The 21,077-nt window shown below is 39.8% G+C and overlaps 1 protein-coding gene across 4 annotated transcripts in view; it reads left to right on the top strand.

The window, feature by feature from the left end:
• The window catches only part of CHCHD3 (coiled-coil-helix-coiled-coil-helix domain containing 3), a 160,795-nt gene that overhangs the window by 115,502 nt on the left and 24,216 nt on the right, over positions 1-21,077 (top strand). For all 4 annotated transcript variants that reach the window (XM_068953663.1, XM_068953600.1, XM_068953450.1 and 1 more), the window contains one exon: positions 16,604-16,674. In XM_068953663.1, the coding sequence (XP_068809764.1) occupies positions 16,604-16,674 (71 nt within the window). The remainder of the gene's footprint in view (positions 1-16,603; positions 16,675-21,077) is intronic.

Genomic DNA, 21,077 nt, shown 5'->3' on the forward strand with positions numbered 1-21,077 from the left:
GCGTTATACCCGAAAGCTGAGACTTTTCAGTGTGCTCCTATTTGCATGCATATTTCTGGGCCTGAGAAGGCCCAGGGGGAAGATAATCATGTGTTTGAAATGAGTAGGTACTCTCCTGCTGTTTCTGAAATCTTTATTTTTTTCCTCACGTCGCAGGGTTTAACCGTTTACGTTGCAGTGGGATATAATCACATGAGAATATGTATTTATGCGCACGCAAACACAAAAACATAGCTGCGGTAATTTTGAAGTCAATTCAAATGAACCACAGCAGAGGAGTTCAAACATATGTCTGAATCTCAGACAAGAATTACAGTTTTTTAGAACGTCTCGCCTTACTAACGTTTCAGTGTTTTCCATATCTGCTGCTAATGTAATCCAGCTAGAGAGTCTTCCTATAACAAATTTTTTTTTGCTTGTTATCTATGCATTTATCAAAGAGAAAGCGCAAAGGAGATTTTCGTGGTCCCTAAGAGGCTATGGCAATAATGAAGGCTATTTCTGGTGTTTGATACCATATGTATTTTAAAAAGCATTGCAGATGCTTGGTGCTACATGCCAGCTCAAATGTCTGCTAGTGCCAAGCTTGCCCCTGATTTCCGTAGTTAGTCCTCGCTGGCCTACAGTTTTAAAAAGTAAAGCAAAGCAGTGTTTGGCAGTAGATAGCTTGGCATAAACTATAATTGCTAGTTTCTGCAGGTTGCGAACACTTGCATTTTGACCTATGTTATTCAAAGCATCTCTATTTGAATAAATGGCAATTTTATCTGGGACTAAGGAGCAGAAGTTTGCAGCAAAAAATCTGCTTAATAATCCTATCTCTGTTTCACGCTCAGACTCCAGAAAATTCACTACTTTTTCCTTGCCCCAGTTTCCCCAAATGGGGGAAGAAGGGATACACTTCATCAAAAAACTATGAGAGTGAATTCTCTGATAAATTCCAAGAAAGTAGATATCGCACAATTTGTTGTCTAGGAAAATAAGCAATCTTTGAAACAGCGTTTTAATCGGCAAAACGTCTAGAAATTTGAAGGCATGATTATAGATTTTTTTACTCTTTTTCTTGGTTAACTTATCCAGCAGACTTTTTAAGTGAGCTTCCTAGTTGCGTTTTTGAACAGAATTCATTTTTAAGATAGCAATTTTTTTTATATCAGATAGTTAAAGCATTGCATATGTATTACTGCTTATTGTGTAGAGATAGCATAATACCAGTTCCCGAAGTATATATTGCAGACTGTTCTAGATCGTAGTGATTCATATGTTATAAGGCATTTTCAGCAAACCCTACTTTGTAGGATTTACAGTACTTGAGAGCTAGAATGCCTTGTGTCTGAGAGATTCACATCAGCGTTATGTGCTAGATATGTTCATGCCTTTTGTGATTAGAATAGTAATGCAGAGATTTTCACTCCTTGCTGTTCTTTTTGGGGTTCTTTTACTTTATATCGTAAATTCTTGAGCCAGGGCCGGTCACTTGGAGTACTTCACTGGCAGCGAAGGGTCTGCTCAGTCCTCTAGTCTCCTGTCCTCACTCTCTCCAACTGCGACACCTGGTTTCGCTCTCTTGGCTCTCACTGTGCTGCTTGTTCCCGCGTCCCACTGGATTTAAATTGTGCAAGTTTTGTGTTCTGCAGGTAACGCTGGAAGTGAACGCAACATACCAAAACAACCCGTTTTGGAAGCTAAGTATTATTCCAGAAAGCATTAAGGAGAAAAGGCATTTTTGGAACAACTGAAGGGCAGCAATCTTGTATCAGGTCTAGCTGAACCTGGCATCTCTGTTTTGGGAGTGCCATGCCTACCCCATGGGCCAGGCGCTCTGTTCTTCTGGGGCTCTGTCTTTACTTCCCCAAGGCACCTTGCTCTAGTTTTCTACTTCCTATACTTCAAGCTGTTTGTTTCATCATTGATTATAGGCAAGACTGTTGATATCTTCATTGCCTCGTCCCCTTTAATACCAGTGAATAGCCATACTGTGTTTTGTTTTTTTTTGCCGTTAACCCTGCCAAATAACTCATCGCAAACGTAGAGCGCACACTGAACTGAATGCAAACTGTACTGCATTCATTACACATTTTAAACAGTCTTCGTGATCTTCCTCCCTTGTTAAGAATTTACTGCTGCTACTGTCATTTAATTTTTTTTGAAACTTTCTTTAATTATATATGTTTAAAATGTGCAGAATGTTGGAAACACGAGAATCTTGCTCCTGGGCAAACGCTAGTGTTTCAGTAGGCTTTCCACTGCACAAATCAAAATATTACTGTGTATAGACAAGATAAATTATTGGATAACAGTGCAGGTTGGACTTCCCTTTGTTGGAAAATATGGAAAAGGTTTTTTTTTTAATTCTTCAAAAGTAAAAAAATCCTTCTTTAGTTCAGAAAACTTCACTGATTTTTTTTTTTATTTGAATTGTTGCCATGAATTGACAAGAGATTTCAGACACTTTAAAAGTTGAAGGAACTTCTTAAAGAACTGTGTGAAATTTTTTTTCCAAGGGGGAGTTCTACTAGTGCTTAGCAGAAGAAGGATTTATAGACAATATTTGTGGGGGCAGGTGACAACTACCTTAACTAGTCAGATAAAAAGAGAAAGCAAGAAGCTTTCAGGCACATGAACCTGTTTTCAGGTGTCTCTAGGTTTGCTGACGTGATTTTACTTTTATATTGGTTCAGATTTGAAGAAATAGGATCAAGAGAGGGATAGAATAAGTAAAGTGGAAAGCTTTTAGCGTGCAGGTAACATAAGGGCAATTCGTGGTGGCATTATCCACAGGACATAGCTCTCGCACAAATGAGGAATCATCCATAGCAGTGTTCAAGAATCTACTGGACAAGGTCCTGAGTAACCTGATACAGTTGGACCTGCTTGAGCAGGGGGTTGGACTAGACGGCCTCTGAAGGTCTCTCCTGGATTGTTCTCTGAAACACCACTATAAAATGAAGCTTACTGATTCAGAGAACTTATTTTGCCACTTGTTACTTCTCTTAGCAATCTGGAGAGTGAATAAATAATAATGGTAGTACATGCATCATAGCGAAGAGTTACTGTAGTGTTCAGGAAGTCTGCAATGATGTCTATCCTGCAAGGCTCATAATCACAAAACGAATGTTTTCTCATAACAGGTTTAAGATAGCTGGCCAGATGAAAGATATGAGAGTGTCTGTTGTGTAGCTTTGGTACTGCAGAGGGAAAAAGAAGAGAAAAAATAACTACATCAAGCACCTTCTAAATGCTCCCATGCATTACATAGAATAAGCCGCATATACTTTCATATATTTATCAAGAAACTGTGTTAAGTGATAAAGAAGTGTTATTTCCCTAGCCAGACCTATTACTTACAAAAGATGAATGAGAATTGTGAATAGTTGTGGTAGGATATTTGATATTTTGGAAAGAACTACCCTCACATTGTGCCTCTGTTTTGCTGTTGAATAGTGAGGAAACTTGGCTTAAGCATCTAGCTTTAGGGAGGTGAGGTGTGCTGAATCTGTCCTAAGAGACAAGTGCTGTGGACCATTACAAGAGTAGTAGAGTTGGTAGACCTGCCTCGTGATTGCATCAGTGACATACAGAGGCCAATTTGGGGGTCCTGTTATTTGAGATAGCAAAACTGGGAAGCATTCTCTTGGTTTCGCTCTCAAGGATAAGTGGTTGGCTTTCCCCGCTCCCTCCATTTCCAAAATAAATGGATACTGTGGGTGGGGGCTTTGTGTGTAATGCAGATTATGTTCTCAAGAAGTGACTAAAAATCTGTGCAGACTGATAAGGAAGAGATGTCTCTGAAAGGTTGTGGATGTCTGAAGAAACAGATAGTTTAGCACAAGTGATCACTTTGAACGGCCAGGGAAAAGGGAGGCCCTGGTGGGAGAATATACAGAGGTACTAAGCATCCGCAGAAAGGTTGAAAAGCAGAATAACAGCTAAGGCTTGAATGCTGTGGGAGGGGGGATTGAAATGGATAGTGAGACTAAACAAAACCTGCAAAGAATGCAGAAAAAGAAGGCCAGTAAATAGAGGAAAGCATCTTTAGAGAACACGAAACACAGCTATAAATTGACAGTGAACGTTTTTGTTAGCGGTCTGCATTTGAATTGTTTGGCCTTGCACGTCTTTCGGCTGTAGGAGTTTTGTGGCATCTTGCCTTATCCCTTGAGAGCAATAGAGCTGTGCTTGTAGACTCTGAAGGAGTATGTTTGGTGCTGATGGTTACACCCATGGCATACGGAGAAACTTAATCGGTTTCTTTGTCACCGGACCGGGATTTTTTATTTAGAAAGTTTTTAAATGAGAAGCCCACCTTCGTTAGTTTTGGCTGTGTTTCTTTCAGTAGAGTATTTCCATCTGAGTTGCAAGGAGATGGAACTACTGGAATACGCTGTTGTAAGAACATCGTAAAATTCTTATATGAGTTTGATTTAAACGTGCTTATAGCTCGTTTCCTTTCTTGCTTCACTAAGTAGCAGCATAGTTCTCGATTTAGGCTGAAGAGTATAAAAAGTAGTTTTCTTGGATTCTGATACTTAGCAGTCATCTAAGGCAAATGCATATGTTATTTTTCACCAAACAACTTTTTTATATTCTCGTTCTTAGTATACTAATTTTCTGTTGTACCAATTTGTATTTTATTTTTGTGCATTTGTATTGTACCAACTTCTTATTGCACCAGCATTCCTACTGTACCAGTCTTGGTGTTTGCAGACTGTTCCTGCATGGTGTTCAAAGCAGCTGCAGGAGATTATCCTTGAAGTACTTCAGTTATTTTCATTATCACTAAAAACTGTTATTGATATTTAGTTTTCTACTGTTGTGCTTAGGTCTTGTTTTACAGCTTCAGCTGTGGGGTGGTTGATATTTTGTGACTGAAAGACTTCCTGCTGTGTTACCTTGTGGGTGGTTTGATGTGGAGCTTTCAGCATTTGCGTGCTGAAATGATGGTCTGTCCAGCAATCATCTCCTCTTTACTGACTCGCTGAGCCTGACGTCATCAAAAGGTTTTCACCTGACAATGATGCAATCAGTCAGATACCACCATTTGGAAGATTTGTGCCAGTAATAGCCTGCAAAATTTGTTGGTCTGACCTGACAGATCCTGAAGTCTTCCTGGATAATAACCTCTTCCTATTTGGACGCTGCAGGTTGTAGTTCCTCAGTGTGAAGGCTTTGGTAGTGTTGGTCAGAACTGCTCTTGTACATCAGTGCAGTCTCCCGTCAGCCTGCGAAAGTTATTGCAACCTGTTATTGGTTCAAAACACAAAGACAAAACTTTTTACAACTATGATATAAAGACAGGAATAAGCATTTGGGATGACATTGTTGCTAAGGCTCTTGGATTGTGAGAGGCAGAATATTTTAGAATTGCTTTTAAGAACTTTATTCTTGATCTCTTGATGATTGGCGCATAAGTGTTATTTGTGGCAGCACTGTGCTTTTCAGAAAATGGTAATCTCGCACTCATTATGCCTTTAGGCAAGCAGTCTAACTGAGCAGTGATAGTGGGTAGATCTAATAAATTAAGCTAAACTCACCTACTTACCATTTATTTGAAAGAAGATGTAGCCAATCCCTGATTCTTTCTGTTGGGCTTTTGCCAAAAGATGAATTTCACATGAAGCTGCAATGCAGATTACACATCTGCCAGCCAATATCAGGTTTTCCTTCTGATACTAGGCATATCACTGGCTGTAAGTATGCATATATTCATAGAATCATAAAACTGTTTGGATCAGAAGGGGACTCGGAAGGTGTGATGCCCTGCTGAAAGCAGTGTCAACACTGAAGTCGGACCAGGTTGTTCAGGGCTTTCTCCAACTGGATCTTGAAAGTCTCCAAGGCTGGAGATTCTGTGACCTCTTTGGGTCCCAGTTGCAATGCTTAATTATTCTCAGAGGGAATTTTTTTTTCCTTCTATCCATTAGGAACCTTCTTTGTTTCAATTTACTATCGTCGTGTCTTTTTCTCCTACCATGCGCCTCAGTAAAGAGCCTGACTCCATCTTGTTGATAACCTCTTGGTTTTCTGAAGACTGCTATTACGTCCCCCCTTTTCTATACCAGGCTGAACGAGCCACGTTCCCTGGACCTCTCCTCACAGGGCATGTGCCACCAGTTTGGTGTTGTGTGCAAACTTGATGAGCGTGCCCTTTGTCTTCTCCTCCAGGCCATTGATCAAGATGTTAAACAGGAAAGGCTGCAGTATAGACCTCTGAGGAACTCTGTGTCTAAATGGCCTCCGAGCACAGCATGAACCATTAAACGCTGCCCTTTGGGCTTGATGAGCCAGCCAGCTTTTCACCCATGATTCACAGAAACAGTTTGATCTTACTCTTTGACTGCTTTAATGGGATAACTGTGTGCTTCTCAAAGCTGACCAGTATGAGTTTGAAGGAGGCGATGTTGAAGGTGATTTTGTCAGACTGTTCCTCTGACTGCAGAAGTTAACGTGATCTTAAAATGTTGCTTGGTCAGCCTGGGATGCGCAAGACAGCATGGCTGCTGTGGTTATATAGGAGCTACCTTGTACTTGGAGCTGTCTCTGCTACAAGCTTGCAACAACAGCTTTGTGGGTAGGCTCGAGTTCTCTTCCCTCGCTTTTGTGACACCACCAGGTTTTGTAACGATTGCTCATGTGGGGCATGAGCTGCAACTCTGCATGGCTATAATAGATGTAAAGTTGACTTTGCATTGCTCTAGATATGGGATGCTCTGCGTAGCTGTACTGATGAGGTAAACTAGCTGCATAGCTGGATTGCAGTTCCTTGTAGCTGTATTTGAAATAACTATATCTGGCTAGTGGAAAAGAAAGATTTGTGTCTTATACGTTGAAAGGAAAGATCAGGATCCCCTTGTAACCCATGGACCCCTGCTCAAGGCATACGCTGATCCTAGTTTCCCTGTGAACTGACATAGTTTTCTAAGACGTGGCTTCTGCTTTGCAAAAGTAACCATCTGGACCTGTATTTGAGAGCTAATTTTATAAAGGGGACCAGCAATTCCTAGTACCTCTACCTACAACCTGTATCCAGTGCCACTGAGAGAAGGGACTGCTGAACTTGTATTTCTTCGGTAATGTAGACCTGTCTTTTTTTTTTTTTGGGGGGGGGGGTCTACTTTAGGACATTGAGAAATAGTAAATACTGGTACCTTAGGGAGAATTTATTTTGTAATATGAAATAGTGGAGGAGGCAAGATTGAGAAGAAAAGTTGTAAATAGGAATGATTGAGGTTAAGCACCTTGTCATCAGCAGGAGAAATAAATAGAGTTGTGCCGTTTGCATGTGCATCTGTAAGACTGAGAACATTTGTATTAAAGACTATACTACAATTACATGCAGATTAGATGCTTGGGTGAATAACTGTAAGAATTTTGAATAGATTTGTCCTTTTCACAAGGGCTTTCACTTTCCTTGGCAGCTCCAAATGTTAACAAATTAGAGATCAATGTTCTGCTAGGGCAGAGAAGTGAAGTGAAGCATAGCTTGTGAGAAACTTTAGAGACATTAATAGTTGCAGTTAAAGGTATTAGTTAGTTGTGCCTGAAAAACAAGATTGGAAATTCAAGAGAAAAGGTCAGAGAATGAGTTATTTTTTCCATTTTCTGCTGATAACTGAGTTTAGTAGTTTGCCCCACTTGCTGCACGTTGAATGTGTATTCTTTGACAAACGCATATGTCATGAAACCAAACAAATTGTGTTGGGAAGTGAATTGTCTTCTGGCAGAACATTTACCAAGCTGCAGTATGTTTTTCTCTTTTGCTTGAGTAGGTTGTAGTACTGTCTCTTTCTCTGGCATATTCAGCTCTATTACAGGTACTTGAATGCCTTTTCATGTTCTGTAGATACACGTTTGGTGGCATGGATGTTCAGAGTCCTCCCTACAGTCTCTAATAGTTTGGACGTTTTTTCCATCATAGGGACGCTCTGGTTCATAGCCTGTTTCTTCCAGGGCCTATGGGGAAGATGACTGTGACTTTGGAAAGGATGAGGAGTAAAAGGTGGAGGGGAGGGAACTGCACTTGAATTTTAGCCAACACAGGAAATACGTAGCTTTAGGTAAGCTGCACCAAGCCCCTGAAAGTAGGTCTTAGCCTTAAATTCCTTACCATCCGCAGTTGTTCTCCAGACTTAGTCCAGATCCTTAACTTAGCTTTTCTGAATTCCAGAGCTTCTCTTTCAGTTTGTGTTTTCTCTCCTCCTTTGCAGCTACTTTTGCCTTACTAGTCTTGCAGTTAAAAAGTTCTCCTCTGCCGTGACAGCACGTCCCCTGTTCTGCCTGCGTGTCTCTTGTCTCTTTGAATACCTGTGAAGTCCTTTGTGCTGAGCATCCTTATCATGTTGTCAGAGTCTCCCACCATCTTTTGGATACTCCTCTGGAAGATCTGACGCTCTGGAAGCAGCGTCTGCGCTGGAGTTCAGACTTGAAAAACTCGCTGCTCTGGGCAGCAGCCATTCTTTTATCTCAAGATGTTCCATTTGAATAGATTTTCATAAAAGTTAAATGCCTCATTATGTTGAGCCCTGTGACAGCTACAGAGAATTTTCTGGCCCATTCAGTGGGTTCTTGTCTTAGGATGAAGTCAAAACAGAATACCAAAGGCAATCAGTCCCCTCATTCAAATATAGTTCATAGTAACAGATGCTTGTGCAAACCCCAGCAAGAAGCAGAAATCTTAAGCTTTCTGATAACATAAGTGGGGTGTTGGACATTGTCATTTCCTTGGAGCGGAAAAAAGCACAACAGTTGGCTGAATAGCACAGTCAGACCAAATGAGAGAAGCCATAACTTGTATAAAAACAACTTGTCTAAAAATTCTAGCAAGGGCCTGATCCGATGACATTTCAGAAGAAATTACTTCCTTCATGTATCATTTTAATAGCATTTGAGGTAGAATAAAGATGCAGTATTGCTTGGGAATCTGTATGATGTTATACGCTTGGTATTCCATGGCTTATTGAAATCAATTCAGAGACGAATAGAGGCTTTTAATTCAAATAAAGATGCCATAAAAGTGATCATATATTGAAAAAGCAGTAATATATAGTCTGGAACTTAGATGTATGCACCCCGTTTAGCCCTACACTAGGTAAGCTTGTTCTCGCTTTGTCAATATCCCTTTCCCCCTTCTTTTTTTTTTTTTTTTTGCTTTTATTGACAGCCTCATAAATCAAGCGTGATTGGGTGTGTTAAAGCTATTATATATGTATAATGCTATTATATATGCTATATATATGTAGCACTTTATCTTGCCTTTTTCTTTCTAGTCCACGTAGTCTATTTGACATTAGAAATAGTTTGCATAACAGGGGGGCGTGATCTGGTGACCATGCACGTTATACAGGTCCTCCATGCTACCTGAAACACAATTCTCCCTGGGTTTCCTCTGCACTACTGCTGTACCTCTTCAGGCAGAGGTACTGTCTGGCCTGGCTTGTCCCTATTTTGCAGTAACAAAACAGACTGGAGACTGTAGCAGTCTTGAGGCTGGATTCAAACCTACGAAGCAACTCTACAGGCTTAAGACAGTTTCCCTCCTGTACAGGTCTCAGGCTGCCTGCCAACAGAATGAGTAAAACAAAATATTTCATATTATGTACAAATGAGTTCTTACAAAAACCTGAGATGAAATGGCCAGAAGTTCAATGTGGGGATAAAAGTAAGCTTAACTTCAGCAAAAATAGGTTTAAAAAAAAAAAAAAGGCGAAAAAACTCTTTCCAATTTACCATTCAGTGAATGTGATAATCTTTGCCTGCCGTTGCTTTGAGTCCTTCAGTGGGGGAGGATGACAAGGAAAAAGAAGTCTTTAAATTAAAATTTCTACCCTGAATCTCAAAGGTGCCAATCAGCCCAGGGTCCTCTTTCCTTTAGTGGGTGGAGCAGGCGCTGGGCTGCTCTGAAGTCAAGCTGTGCCCATTTTTGTCTTTCACAGCACTAACTTGTAGCAAAGGCCACGTTTTGCCTCTTTTGTATGGAAGTCACACATCTTTTTCTTTGTCAAATAAACTGTTACCTATTAAATTAAAAAAAAAAAGCCCTTAAAATAGATTGCCTGACTCTTATGTTCATACTGAATCTGTCAGGGCTTTAAGAGCCGAGGCGCTTAAAAGGAAAATTTCAATGGCAAAAAGTCATAGTATGTCTGTGCAGTAAAAACAGTTTCAGCACGTTTGTAATAAAATAGTGCATATAGGTGATGTTTCTTTGGTGAAATTAAATGAGGACTCTCAAGTTCTCTTGGTTCTTTTGATAATCTTTTATCAGCTTGGATGACACAAGGTCTTGGAGAACTTTATCTGGCTGCAAATCTGAAGATTTTCGGCAGAGACTAAAACATGCACTTCTACTTTGAGGTTCGGCATGCAGACAAAGCAGCCGGCCTTGTAAGATTCTGTAGAGATTTATTTTCTAATACAGATGTTTAAAATCATAGCTATCAGGCAAAAATAATTCTTCTCCTGTTCCTCCGCAATACGTTATTTGAGGAGTGTCTGCTCCTACTTTTATTGAGGGAAAATTATTTCAGAGGCTGATGTGATGAAAGTATTTTTTCCCATGGTCAGATCACATTTTTCTCTACCGATTTATACGGTTATTTATACTTGCTACCGCTTGGCGTATTTATCAGGGAAAATTGGACAGACTTGAAATTAAGATCCAAGTCGTCTTTGCTTTAGCTTCTCTTCCACAATGCTAGCCTACACTCCTTTCTGTTCTCTTCTTTGAAGGTAGCTCTTAAAAAGGCTCTTCTTCCACAAGAGCAACAAATTCTAATCTTTCTTTTCAAAGAAAGGTGCTAAATAAAAGGCATAGCAAACACTACTTGTCACTCATTTTGATTTGGTTTGCAACCAATGTGTTATCCACTTAGTCTTAGAGCCATAAACACTTAGGTAAGTAACTTTGTATGTGGTGATCCCATTCAGGTCAAGTGGATTACCGTCATGTGTGAAATTATTTATTTGTATAGGTCTTTGCAGGTTTTCCGACTGCGAACACCTCTGAATGGCTTACTGCCTGCACAGTACCTAACATAAGCTTACAGCATTTAAAAAAAAAAAAAAGTTTACTACGTAATATTTGGAGCTATAGGTGAAGAATTTTTGTATCAGGAAGGTAAAATTTGGCAGTGTTTGGATGCCTTCCAGCACTTGTTTTTTGCCGTGCCTGGGATCATGCATCTAAACTTGTCATACTCAAGTGTAGTAAGACAAGTGATGTTCCTATAAGAATATCAATTCACACATCTATTAATACAGTGGTCCCCTGCTTCCAACTCAGCTTTTGCTTGTCAGAGCAAGAGCCTTCTGCTGTGCTGACCCAAGTGGATAAGGAGTGCAAAATGCAGTGTTTACTCAAGTGTTTTATTTGCATGGTGCTGTTGCCCGAGCACTAGCAGAGATCGAAAACAGCCACATTAAAAACTCGTTAGGGATGAACATTTGACTTCAAGCTCTCCTGAATGCAATCCGTTGTCTCGCAGCTTTTCCACAGTGACAAAACCGCCCGTGCTGCAGCCCCAGAGACCCTGAGCCAGCTGGAGGTCTTAATAGCAGAAGAACTTTCCTACCTGCTATTGCTCCTCTCCGCCTCTGGGCCAGCTACTGGAGCTGAAGGGAGGAGGACTGTCCTTCCTTGTACCGACATTATATATGTTGGTTATCAGGAAGTGTGAGCTGCCAGAAGACCAGCCTGAGCACAATGCACTGTGCCAACGCTGGGAGAGTGAGGGGGATGGGAGACTAAGCAGAGGACATCTGGAAGCACAACTTAAGGGAGAGGGAACGGGCATAGAAAGCAAAGAAGTTGTGAGAATGCCAGAATCATTTCACAGGAAAGGCTAGGAGCCTCTTTTGGAGATACAGGATAGGAAATACTGTTAAAAGTAGACTGGAGGAGGAATGAGTTAGCTGGATTGAGGAACAGAGCAGAAGGGTTGATAGCCATTGGGAGCATGTTCCTCTACAGAACCTGCAAGACAGCTTGACAGTGTCAGTGTGATTTTATGTCATGATATTTCCAGGATTTGGTGGACTTTTTCTCCCCCAGCTTGCTCTGTACTTTTTTTTCTTTTTTTTTTTTTTAATCTTTCTCTGCTAAAAGAATAGTGAAGTGCTAAACTTAATGCTTGTAAGTTAGAAATTGCCAACATAAAAGGCAGTAGGCTGTTTCAGTTGACAAGGATTTGTAATGTATAGTCTTACCTGATTATGTAGTTGTTGAGGTTCCCTCATATGATCCTAGTTATTCAGTGTTTTTTCTTTATCTCCACTGCTCAGTGTGCACCCTATGTATTAATTATTTCTCAGCATCCAAACTCTGCAGAATTATTAATTTAATAGGCCTTTCTCTATTACTGTTCCTATAATATTAAAGATGGGAAAATAAATTTCCTAATTCCTGCGTGAGGTAATTAAGTCCAAAGTTTTTTCCATGTGAAAAACGTGCGGTGATGAAAGCTGAAATTATCACAAGTACCTCTTGTGCTTGGTAAGAGATAGGTAAGGCATGATATGATCTCTTGGAATCCTCATCTTTTTCTAGCGTTTTAGACGTCTGGAACAAAACTCTTATTTAGCAGTTGTAGTTATGTTCAGCCCTGTAAATCAGAGGTGACTGGGTTTGTCTATGCTGTCAGTCAGAGTGAGGTTTGGGGCTCAACCCTAAGAACAGATGTTAGTCACTGTACATGGTATAAAAGCTTTGGCTTTCCCCAAGTAGGCTGGCTTAGTCTGAATGCTCATCCTTTCTGGAGGTGAAAGCCCTCCCTGAACATGCTTCTGGCCTTGATGCAGACCCATGCTTGTTCAGTAGACCTGGATGGATCTGGCAGAGGCCAGGCTGAGGAGGTAGCAACCCAGACTGCAACAGTGTCCTCTGCATACTCTGCAGAGAATTTAAGACCAATTTTAACCAAGTTGTAGCCAGCAGCCTGGATGAAAAGTTCTGGACGCTGTATGCTTCCACGTGCTCCTTAGCGGATGAGAGACGAAGAAGATAATGTCTCTGGTTCAGGATGTCCCTGAGTCACAAGCTACTATGAGAATGATGTCTTCTCCTAGACACGTGCAGTTAATCCCTGTCAGAGTCCTGGGCAGGATGGATTTTAGTCTGATCAAGTACTTTGATTTTTCTTTTAAGGGTGGACAGTGTTCCTTCAGTCAAGCAAACAGCGAATGAAGAGCGTATACGCAAGTGATTTAATTTCCCCCAGCTTTAGCAGCCTAAAAGTTGCACATCTCTTCTGAGCTGCTTATCTCAGCCCCCTTTGGGAGAGATGATAGACTATTTTGAGCAGAATTAATTACTCTGTAAGACGGGGAGGATCAACTGCTATCTAGAACCACCTGTGCTTACGGAGTAAAACCCAGGCATTGGTTTAGACTAGACGCTTTCACTTTTAAGCAGCTAAAGTTTAGTCACTAAGACCTGGATTTGCCACTTGATTTTGATGTTAAAGTTAAGCAACATGCCCCATGTTATGTAAGAACTCTGTAACAGATCCCAAAATAGAGTTCTTGACCTTTTCAGCGGTTCAGTTAGTTAAAGGAATCCTAGGGAAGTGGGTTTTTTGGGGGGGAAGGCATAAACATAGCTGACGTTTGTCTGCACATGTCTACAACGCTTAGTGCAAAATGGTAAGCGATACTGCATTTTGGTCTCCTTCCCTCTCCCTCCCCCCCCCCCCCCCCATGCATTTGCACACGCTTTGGGGAGAAAACGGCAGCATTTGGAGTATCTGCTGGAACCCATTAAAATCCACAAGACTTGCTGACTGAGCGCCTGATCCAGAGCTACTTTCTGATAGAGTACCTCTGCTGGTTGGGATAGCTCTGATAAACTCTTTAAGAAACATGGGCCTCTGCTAATCGGAGAATTGGACCATGGCTTTTTTTCTTCCGCTTGGAGTGAACAGAATGAATGAATATGAATGAACGAATGTACAGACTAGATATACAATAGTTGCATGTATTTATTTGTTGACTGAGGAAATCGTTTATATTAACAGTAGAGAACTCGCTCCCCAATCGTTTATGAAGGCATTAGTTGTTTGTTAAAGGACGATGCAGTAATTCCAACTGGCACTACTTTATAGCACCAATTTTTTCTGGAGTTAGGGAAATGGCCATTGTTGCTTTGCCTTGAGGATGAGGGAGGACTTCTCAAAAGCTGTTTCGTCTTTGGATTGTGGAGATTATGTATGTACATATATCTGCGAATACGTATGTATGAAGGAGAATCTGAGCGAATTTCAAAGGAAGATCTGATCCAAGAAACACAGTGCAGTTTAGCTAAGATGACAAAGAATTTCGTGATAGCTTGACTCTACTATAGGATTCAAACGTCTCGGCATGTATGAGAGCTCAGTTGATCACTTGAACTGCAATTAAAAAATAGGACAGGTACGCTCAGAATATTGTTTTTGTGTCAAAAATGTGCCTTCATGCTTGAAAATGATAAAAAATTGCAATCGATCCTTACAACTGTTGTGTTCATCTTTATTGATCAGGCAAAAGAAAGATAAATCGCAGCCCAAATAAGATTATAGTAAATGTTAGCATCATAGGGGACTGTAGTATGATAGAGAGCTATTCATCATCTCAAATGGTGACCTGTCCGCACTCGCCCCATAGTCAGTCTGCTGTCTAATCACATACCTATTGATTTCATCTACGTCCAAGAAACCTGGATGTGACCGTCACTGGGCAGCCGAGATTGCTGAATGCAAAGAGGTCACTGGTGTGAGGAGGATTTCATTTTCATTTTCTTACTGGCCAACAATGATTTATGAAAAAATAAATGACCTCAAGTCACATGCATGGAAACCTTGATTCCAGTACAAATGAATTATTAGGTCTGAATCTCAGAAGCAGGAGTGCAGTAGACCACCGTGCTCTTTGTGATCTGTACGTGCCCTTTGGCTGCAGTATATGTTACGCAATTTGTTTTAATTTGCGGTAAAATATTAGACTCGAAATGCAATTTTGCTCTTGTTCTCCGTTGCTGTTTTTTCTAGTGATTTCTGTGCGTTTCAAGTTCATAATTCACAAGAACAAACTTTGGAAGATGAGCTCCTCAAGCAAGAAGGAAAAATGTTTTTACCTTTCCGGTTAAAGCTGCCTCTTCTGAAGTTTTCATTGAGCGTTTTTGCCTTAGGGGCTGCCTGGGCTGGTTTTCTTATAACATAATGTGTCCCCGATAAATGTTGTTCGAGGGATACGTACTAACCCACTGATCACGGAGACTATGTCACCTTTGGCTTTTGTAAGAGGGGTCTTTCCAGTCACAAACTAATATTTTTGGGACAATGTTCTAGGTAGACTCCCTTTGTCGTATATCAATGCCTTGGAAAAATAAATAAAGAAAAAGAAACTGTGCTTACTTTACCCACAACAAACTTGGAAGGACAGTTTCTGTGGACTTCATTGTGCCATCCGAGTATGTTAAACGTTCTGAAGATGCAGAATCATGTCACGATACAGATAACCTTAAACTGTAGTATTAATAGGTCGATTGTTGACATGAGTTTTAAAATTTCGTTTGTGCAAGTGTGGAGTGTGTACTTGTAAGATTGTTGTTACTGGTTTTTGACGTGATTTCTTGGATGCGAGGTGACTCGAGTTGCGAAACTAACTCCAGAGTTCCAGCTCGTGCCAAAAACACTTTTATACATCTCCACAGCGTTACGTTTTCTGTATGCCCCAAGTGTCAGAGGAGAAATTGGTTTTTGAAAACTTTTGAGCTGCTTTAATTTTCTTATTCCTCCAACTGTGAAGCCAGGTGCCTTAGTTATTATATCTTAAGTCCAACTGTGTTAGGGCTATAAAAACCTCTTTAAAAATACCAAACCTATATTATTTAGACATAAAGTGTCGGGACATTATAGTCATTTATCTTGGAATATTCTGCGTCCCACTGAGAAGCTGTGACATTTTTAAGTATTGAGAAGTTTTACTGCTTGATGACTCAGTCTTGTCTGGCCTGCATTTTGGAAATTAATGACTTGGAGAAACGGAGTGAAAGGCTTTCCCTGGTTTAGGGGAGGTAGAAATGTGTTCTGACGCTGACTTATTTTAAAAACTAAAATTAGCAACCGGTTGGAGCAACCTGGAAGCTTGGCACATTGAAATAACTCCCTACGAGATGCGTCTTCAAGGCAAAGAGCAGAAGAGAAAGTCCGATCATAGTTAATTTATTGTGCAACTTGGAAGTTTCACATGAATATCACCTGCAAGCTAGGTGGGGATGTATGTGTCAGTAGCACAAACATGCACACGCGAAAAGATAAAGATTCAGTATTTTGACTTTTTTTTTTCCTCCTGTAGGAGAAACTTCAAATGTCCTAGTACTACCTAATGCTAAATACTTGAATCTTAACCTATCTCCCTTTGAGAGAGCCGTGTCTTTTGCGTAACCTTCCTGAAAAAGGAGGTCGCGCTTATCAAAAACGCTGTGTGTAGCATATTTAAGGCTGTTAAAAAAAAAATAAAGTTAATTTATAAAATATCCAAATTGCTATTACTTGATAAGTATTAGCGTTTATGTAATCGATATTACATAAAATCTGTATCATTAAGTTTTTGATTTTTTTCACCTTTCCAGAGCGCGCAGTTCTACAAAGTTACCACAGAGCAATACCAAAAAGCCGCCGATGAAGTGGCAGCTCGGTTCAAGTAAGTTTTTTTTATCGTTATTTTTGAGGCTGGGAAGTAGAGGAACCCTTATCCACATTAAAATGCATAATAATTCCCCTTTTTGCCAGCACAGAGCCTTTCAGTCTGTGCTGGAAAAAATGCTGGTTATTGAAATGAGAGAATTTTGAAGAATTTGGAAGGCAATCCACAATAACCATAAGCTGCATAGAAATTAGATGTACAGTTATCAAATATAAATTAATTAGTATTTTATTAAGATGCATGAAATATGCTTAAGGAACATATTTTTAGAATACTTTCACTAATGGAACAGCAAAAATGTAGTTACAAGTTTGCATTACAATAGTATTCATCCATGATGTGGAAGGATTTAAATTAGCAACTTAACTTTGCCCCTAACAGTAAAGGTCAAATTAAATAATTTTTGTGGGTCCTGAGGATGGTTAAATGAAGATACAGTAACTGATGAATCAAAGGGACTCTGACCCTTAGGCTCGGACTCTTCCCTTTCTGCCAGTTCATCCATTAGGCAGGAGGTTCTGTTTATCATTTTAGTAAGGACACAAAAAGAACTTTTTGCAACCTTTCAGTCTCACCAGTAACCAAGAAATGCTGTATAAAATGAATTTTTCTGTGGCCATTTTCAGGTTGGTGGGTTTTTCTTTTGGCTTTTTGATAGGCAGGAACTTAAAAGGCCGTTTTCAGTTGTTGACAAACGCTATAAAAGTATGAAGTTCTTAGCTCTAAGGTAAAATCATTTTATTTTTTTACTATCATAAGTCGTTAGCTGTTCGTTGGTATTTATGTAAAGCCTTTGCGCCAGTTAAGGATGCAAAGTTTGTATCATTGAGGGCTGAAATCCTCTGTCCCTCAAGCAAGAGGAACAGAATGACCACTGACTCTGATTTCAGCATGATTTGAAGGGCCTTCCGTTATGGACGAGAAGCCTGCTGTGTTGTCGCGCATAATAATTTTTTTTCCTCTATGCTAAGGTTCCCACCGAGGGGTGGTTTCCTCCCTTTGTTGCGTTTGGGTGTTTTGAGCTTTTGAAGTCTAGTTATTGCCTACTCTGACTGACTTTATTTCAAAACAAGCTTTTATTGTGATTTGAAGAAGCGTAGGTAGTTATTGTGGCCAGAGATGGGAAGTCTGCTTTTATTCCTAAAATATAAACAATTTCCAAAATGAAGTTAATGCTTTTGGAGTCCTTTTTGCATCTACCATCCTGGTAGATGTAGCAAAGGCCAGTCAATAGTATCACGCGATAGCTCAGAATTTTAAGAATCCCATTTTGGAGGACGTTTCAGTCTGTCTGTATAAACCAGAAGAGTATTTAATAAAGAGGAATCTGGAGAGGGGATCAGAGAACCGTAATGCTTTATTAGATTGGGTTTTTTTCTTAATTTTCTAGAGACTAAAGGTGTGTTTAGAAATCACCTATTTGACTAGCCTTCACTATAATGCCGTTACTGAAATTGCTGTGCTTCCTTTGTCAAGCCAAATTTTCCCCAAAATGATTTGAAGAGGTTTGATTAGTGGATCCAGTTTTCATCCATTGCTTTAAAAAGAAAACATTATGATAAGAAAAAAATAGCTGAAAGGTATACACATAAATTGAGGTAGATTTGATAACTGTTGGAAAAAAAAAAAAAAAGAAAAGAGTGCATGAAGTATCTATACTACTGTATCGTTTTACGTTTTCCCATATATAAAATCCTTTTAAATGGTATGTCTTTTTTACTGAGAATTTAAACTTAGCAGATGTTATTTTAACGCTGCCTTTTGTATGTGGCATGATGGATAAATTATGAATGATTTAGTGAAACCTAAAGATGGTGCTCTTTTGGTGTCAGTAGGCACTTCTCATGTTCAGTTTAATTGCACGTGAGGATTGAGGACGGTTTTTCAAGCAGTGGTGTTTAAAGAGCTTGTTTAATTGGCTGTAGAAGAAGAATTAAATAAGGTTGAACTGCTAAATTTGTAATTTTGTTAATGCATAAGCCAATGTGCTGCATGTCAGTGTGATTTCCAGTTCCAAGTGAAAGATTAATAGGTCTAATTGTGGTATTGGTATGAAACAGTCTCACTTAGTTTTAAACATGTCTAGAATTTTACTAAGTTTTGTTCAGAGAACTTGCACGTCTGCAACTTTTTAAGCTGAATCTGTTTCCAGAGGGAAGAGGAGTGGATAATGACTTAGATATTTCCTGGATTTTCCTTTCCTTCCTCTGTTTAGTTCCTGAAATTACATCAGCTGTGGCTTCACCAGTCTTTAGGGATAACTCATCCTGTTAAAAGGGAAAACCCAAAAACCCATGCAGACTTGGGGTCAGAGCATTGACAGGTCTTCTGCATTTTGTCTGCCATCCTTACTGATGCCTGCTTATGACTTTCTTCAGTGCTGCATGAATTAGACTGATATTGCACATGTTCAGGATAAATGTTTTATCTCCGTCAGGTCCTGATTCACATTGATCAAATTCTAAATTATCAGATGGTTCATCTCTTTAGGACACTAATTCACATTGATCAAATTCTAAATGACCAGGTTCAGTCAGTTCCTGCAGTACACAAATTACATTAAAGCAACATTACTAGAGCATGCTGCCTTTTCTAATGTAGGAGTTATGTTACCCGCAGTTACATTATAACCAGAATTATTATATTATGAAGATGTCTCTGCTATAATGAGAAGTTTACACAAGAAGGAAAGAATGCAATATTACAGGAAGAGCTGGGCTTTGGACGAAGGTTTAGGCTTTTACTAATCAAATTTTACATTTTGTATTGTCCTCCCCCCAAGTCTTAATTGGAAGGACCGGTAGCGGGAACTTTAGCAGCTGCAGTGGTGACATTTTATTCCCCCATGGTGTTTAGAGCCAAGTAACATCTTGATTATTCATTAGGAATAGAGCAAGTAGTAGATAGGGCAAATTCTGCTCAAAGTAAATTTTTTTTTTTGATTCCTTACAGCAGACGACAGACTTTATAGCTATTCACTAGTGCTTTTTCAAAGTATTTAGCCATTCCTCGCCTGTTGCAATGCTCTCTGTTAAGCCACATGGAGTTGCTTATTGCTGCTGGGTTTTTTTTTTTTTTTTGACAAAAACCTATTCCCCGGCTGGCCCGACTGTACAGGCTGAGAAGTTATGAAATCCAGGTCCTCTTTGGGGATCAGCTATTCATTTTGACTTGTGCTGTCCAGGTGGTGTTTGTACAAAGCGAGGGCAAGTTGTTTTTCTCAGTATCTCAGTGTGTCACTTTGATGCTTCTAAGCTCCCATCTCTTCAAGGAAGCCAAATTCTGGATCTTGTGCTTCACAGCGCAGTGGTGTTTGCCTCTGTGCTAATATGTTGGCAGATGCTAACATCTAGGCTCCTGGATGAAATTATCCAAGGCAAACAGTCTTAATCATGGAAGGTTTTTGCATCATGAGGTCTGGAAGCTCGGTTTCTTCGTTTTGAATTGCAGATTTTGATGGCTTCAGTCGCTTACCGTGAGACTTACGATCCTGAACCGCGCCGTTAGGAGTAACGCCTCGGAGAAATTGTAGCAGTTAGCTTGATTCAACATAGTAAGGTTTGGGGTTTGTTCTGCCTGCTTCACATAGGACTGTTTAAAAACATTTTTACAAACTAAATGAATGCGTTTCACATGATGCTGGGTAATTTCCATTGCTTTGATAGTTGGATCACTGACGGAGGTAAGGCCTCTCTGATAGCCGGCAAAACAAGATCAGTTAGGTGTTTTGATTCAGGATGGGGTGAATCACAGTATTTAACAAAATATCAATATCGTGCATTCCTTTCATTGGTGACATCTGTATCATGGAGCGTGGTTTATTAATGTTATTGAAGATAAAGTTTAAAGCGCAGTTTAGTTATGTTTGATGGCCATCCGTAAATACACGGAAGCATTAAGAGTATTTGCTTAAGTTGTATCTTAGCTAATAGTTTTTTGAACTGGAAACTGTAGCTGAAAAGGAGTTTGTCATGAAGCCACGTTAATGAGAACCAGCGAGACTTAGATCTTCAAATGCAGCTGTCTCGCAAAGCTGTGATGCCTGTTTTGTGGACACTGGAAAAAAATGCAGTACAGAGAGAAAGTGAGCTTTTTAATGGCACCGCTGGACGGAAAGCAGAGAATTCTTGTTCCCCTTGTGATGCTGGGCACGTTCGTTAACTTTTCAGGGACTCTTTTTTTGCTGTCTAATGCGTTATAGTCACCTGTTACTGTTCCATAGACATCCATGTTAGATATGTAGTTTGTGCTTTTATTTTCACTTGTGCAGATCCTGTAGTTAGAAAGCTTTCAATGTGCTAGTTGTTCTCTCTGTTACCTTAATTCGTATTAGTGTTAAGAACTAAAATTACAAGTATAGATTATGAATTATTTGTTAAACCCTACACAGTCTCTTTCCT

This window comes from Struthio camelus, chromosome 1 (genome assembly GCF_040807025.1).
Source record: "Struthio camelus isolate bStrCam1 chromosome 1, bStrCam1.hap1, whole genome shotgun sequence".
NCBI lineage: Eukaryota > Metazoa > Chordata > Aves > Struthioniformes > Struthionidae > Struthio > Struthio camelus.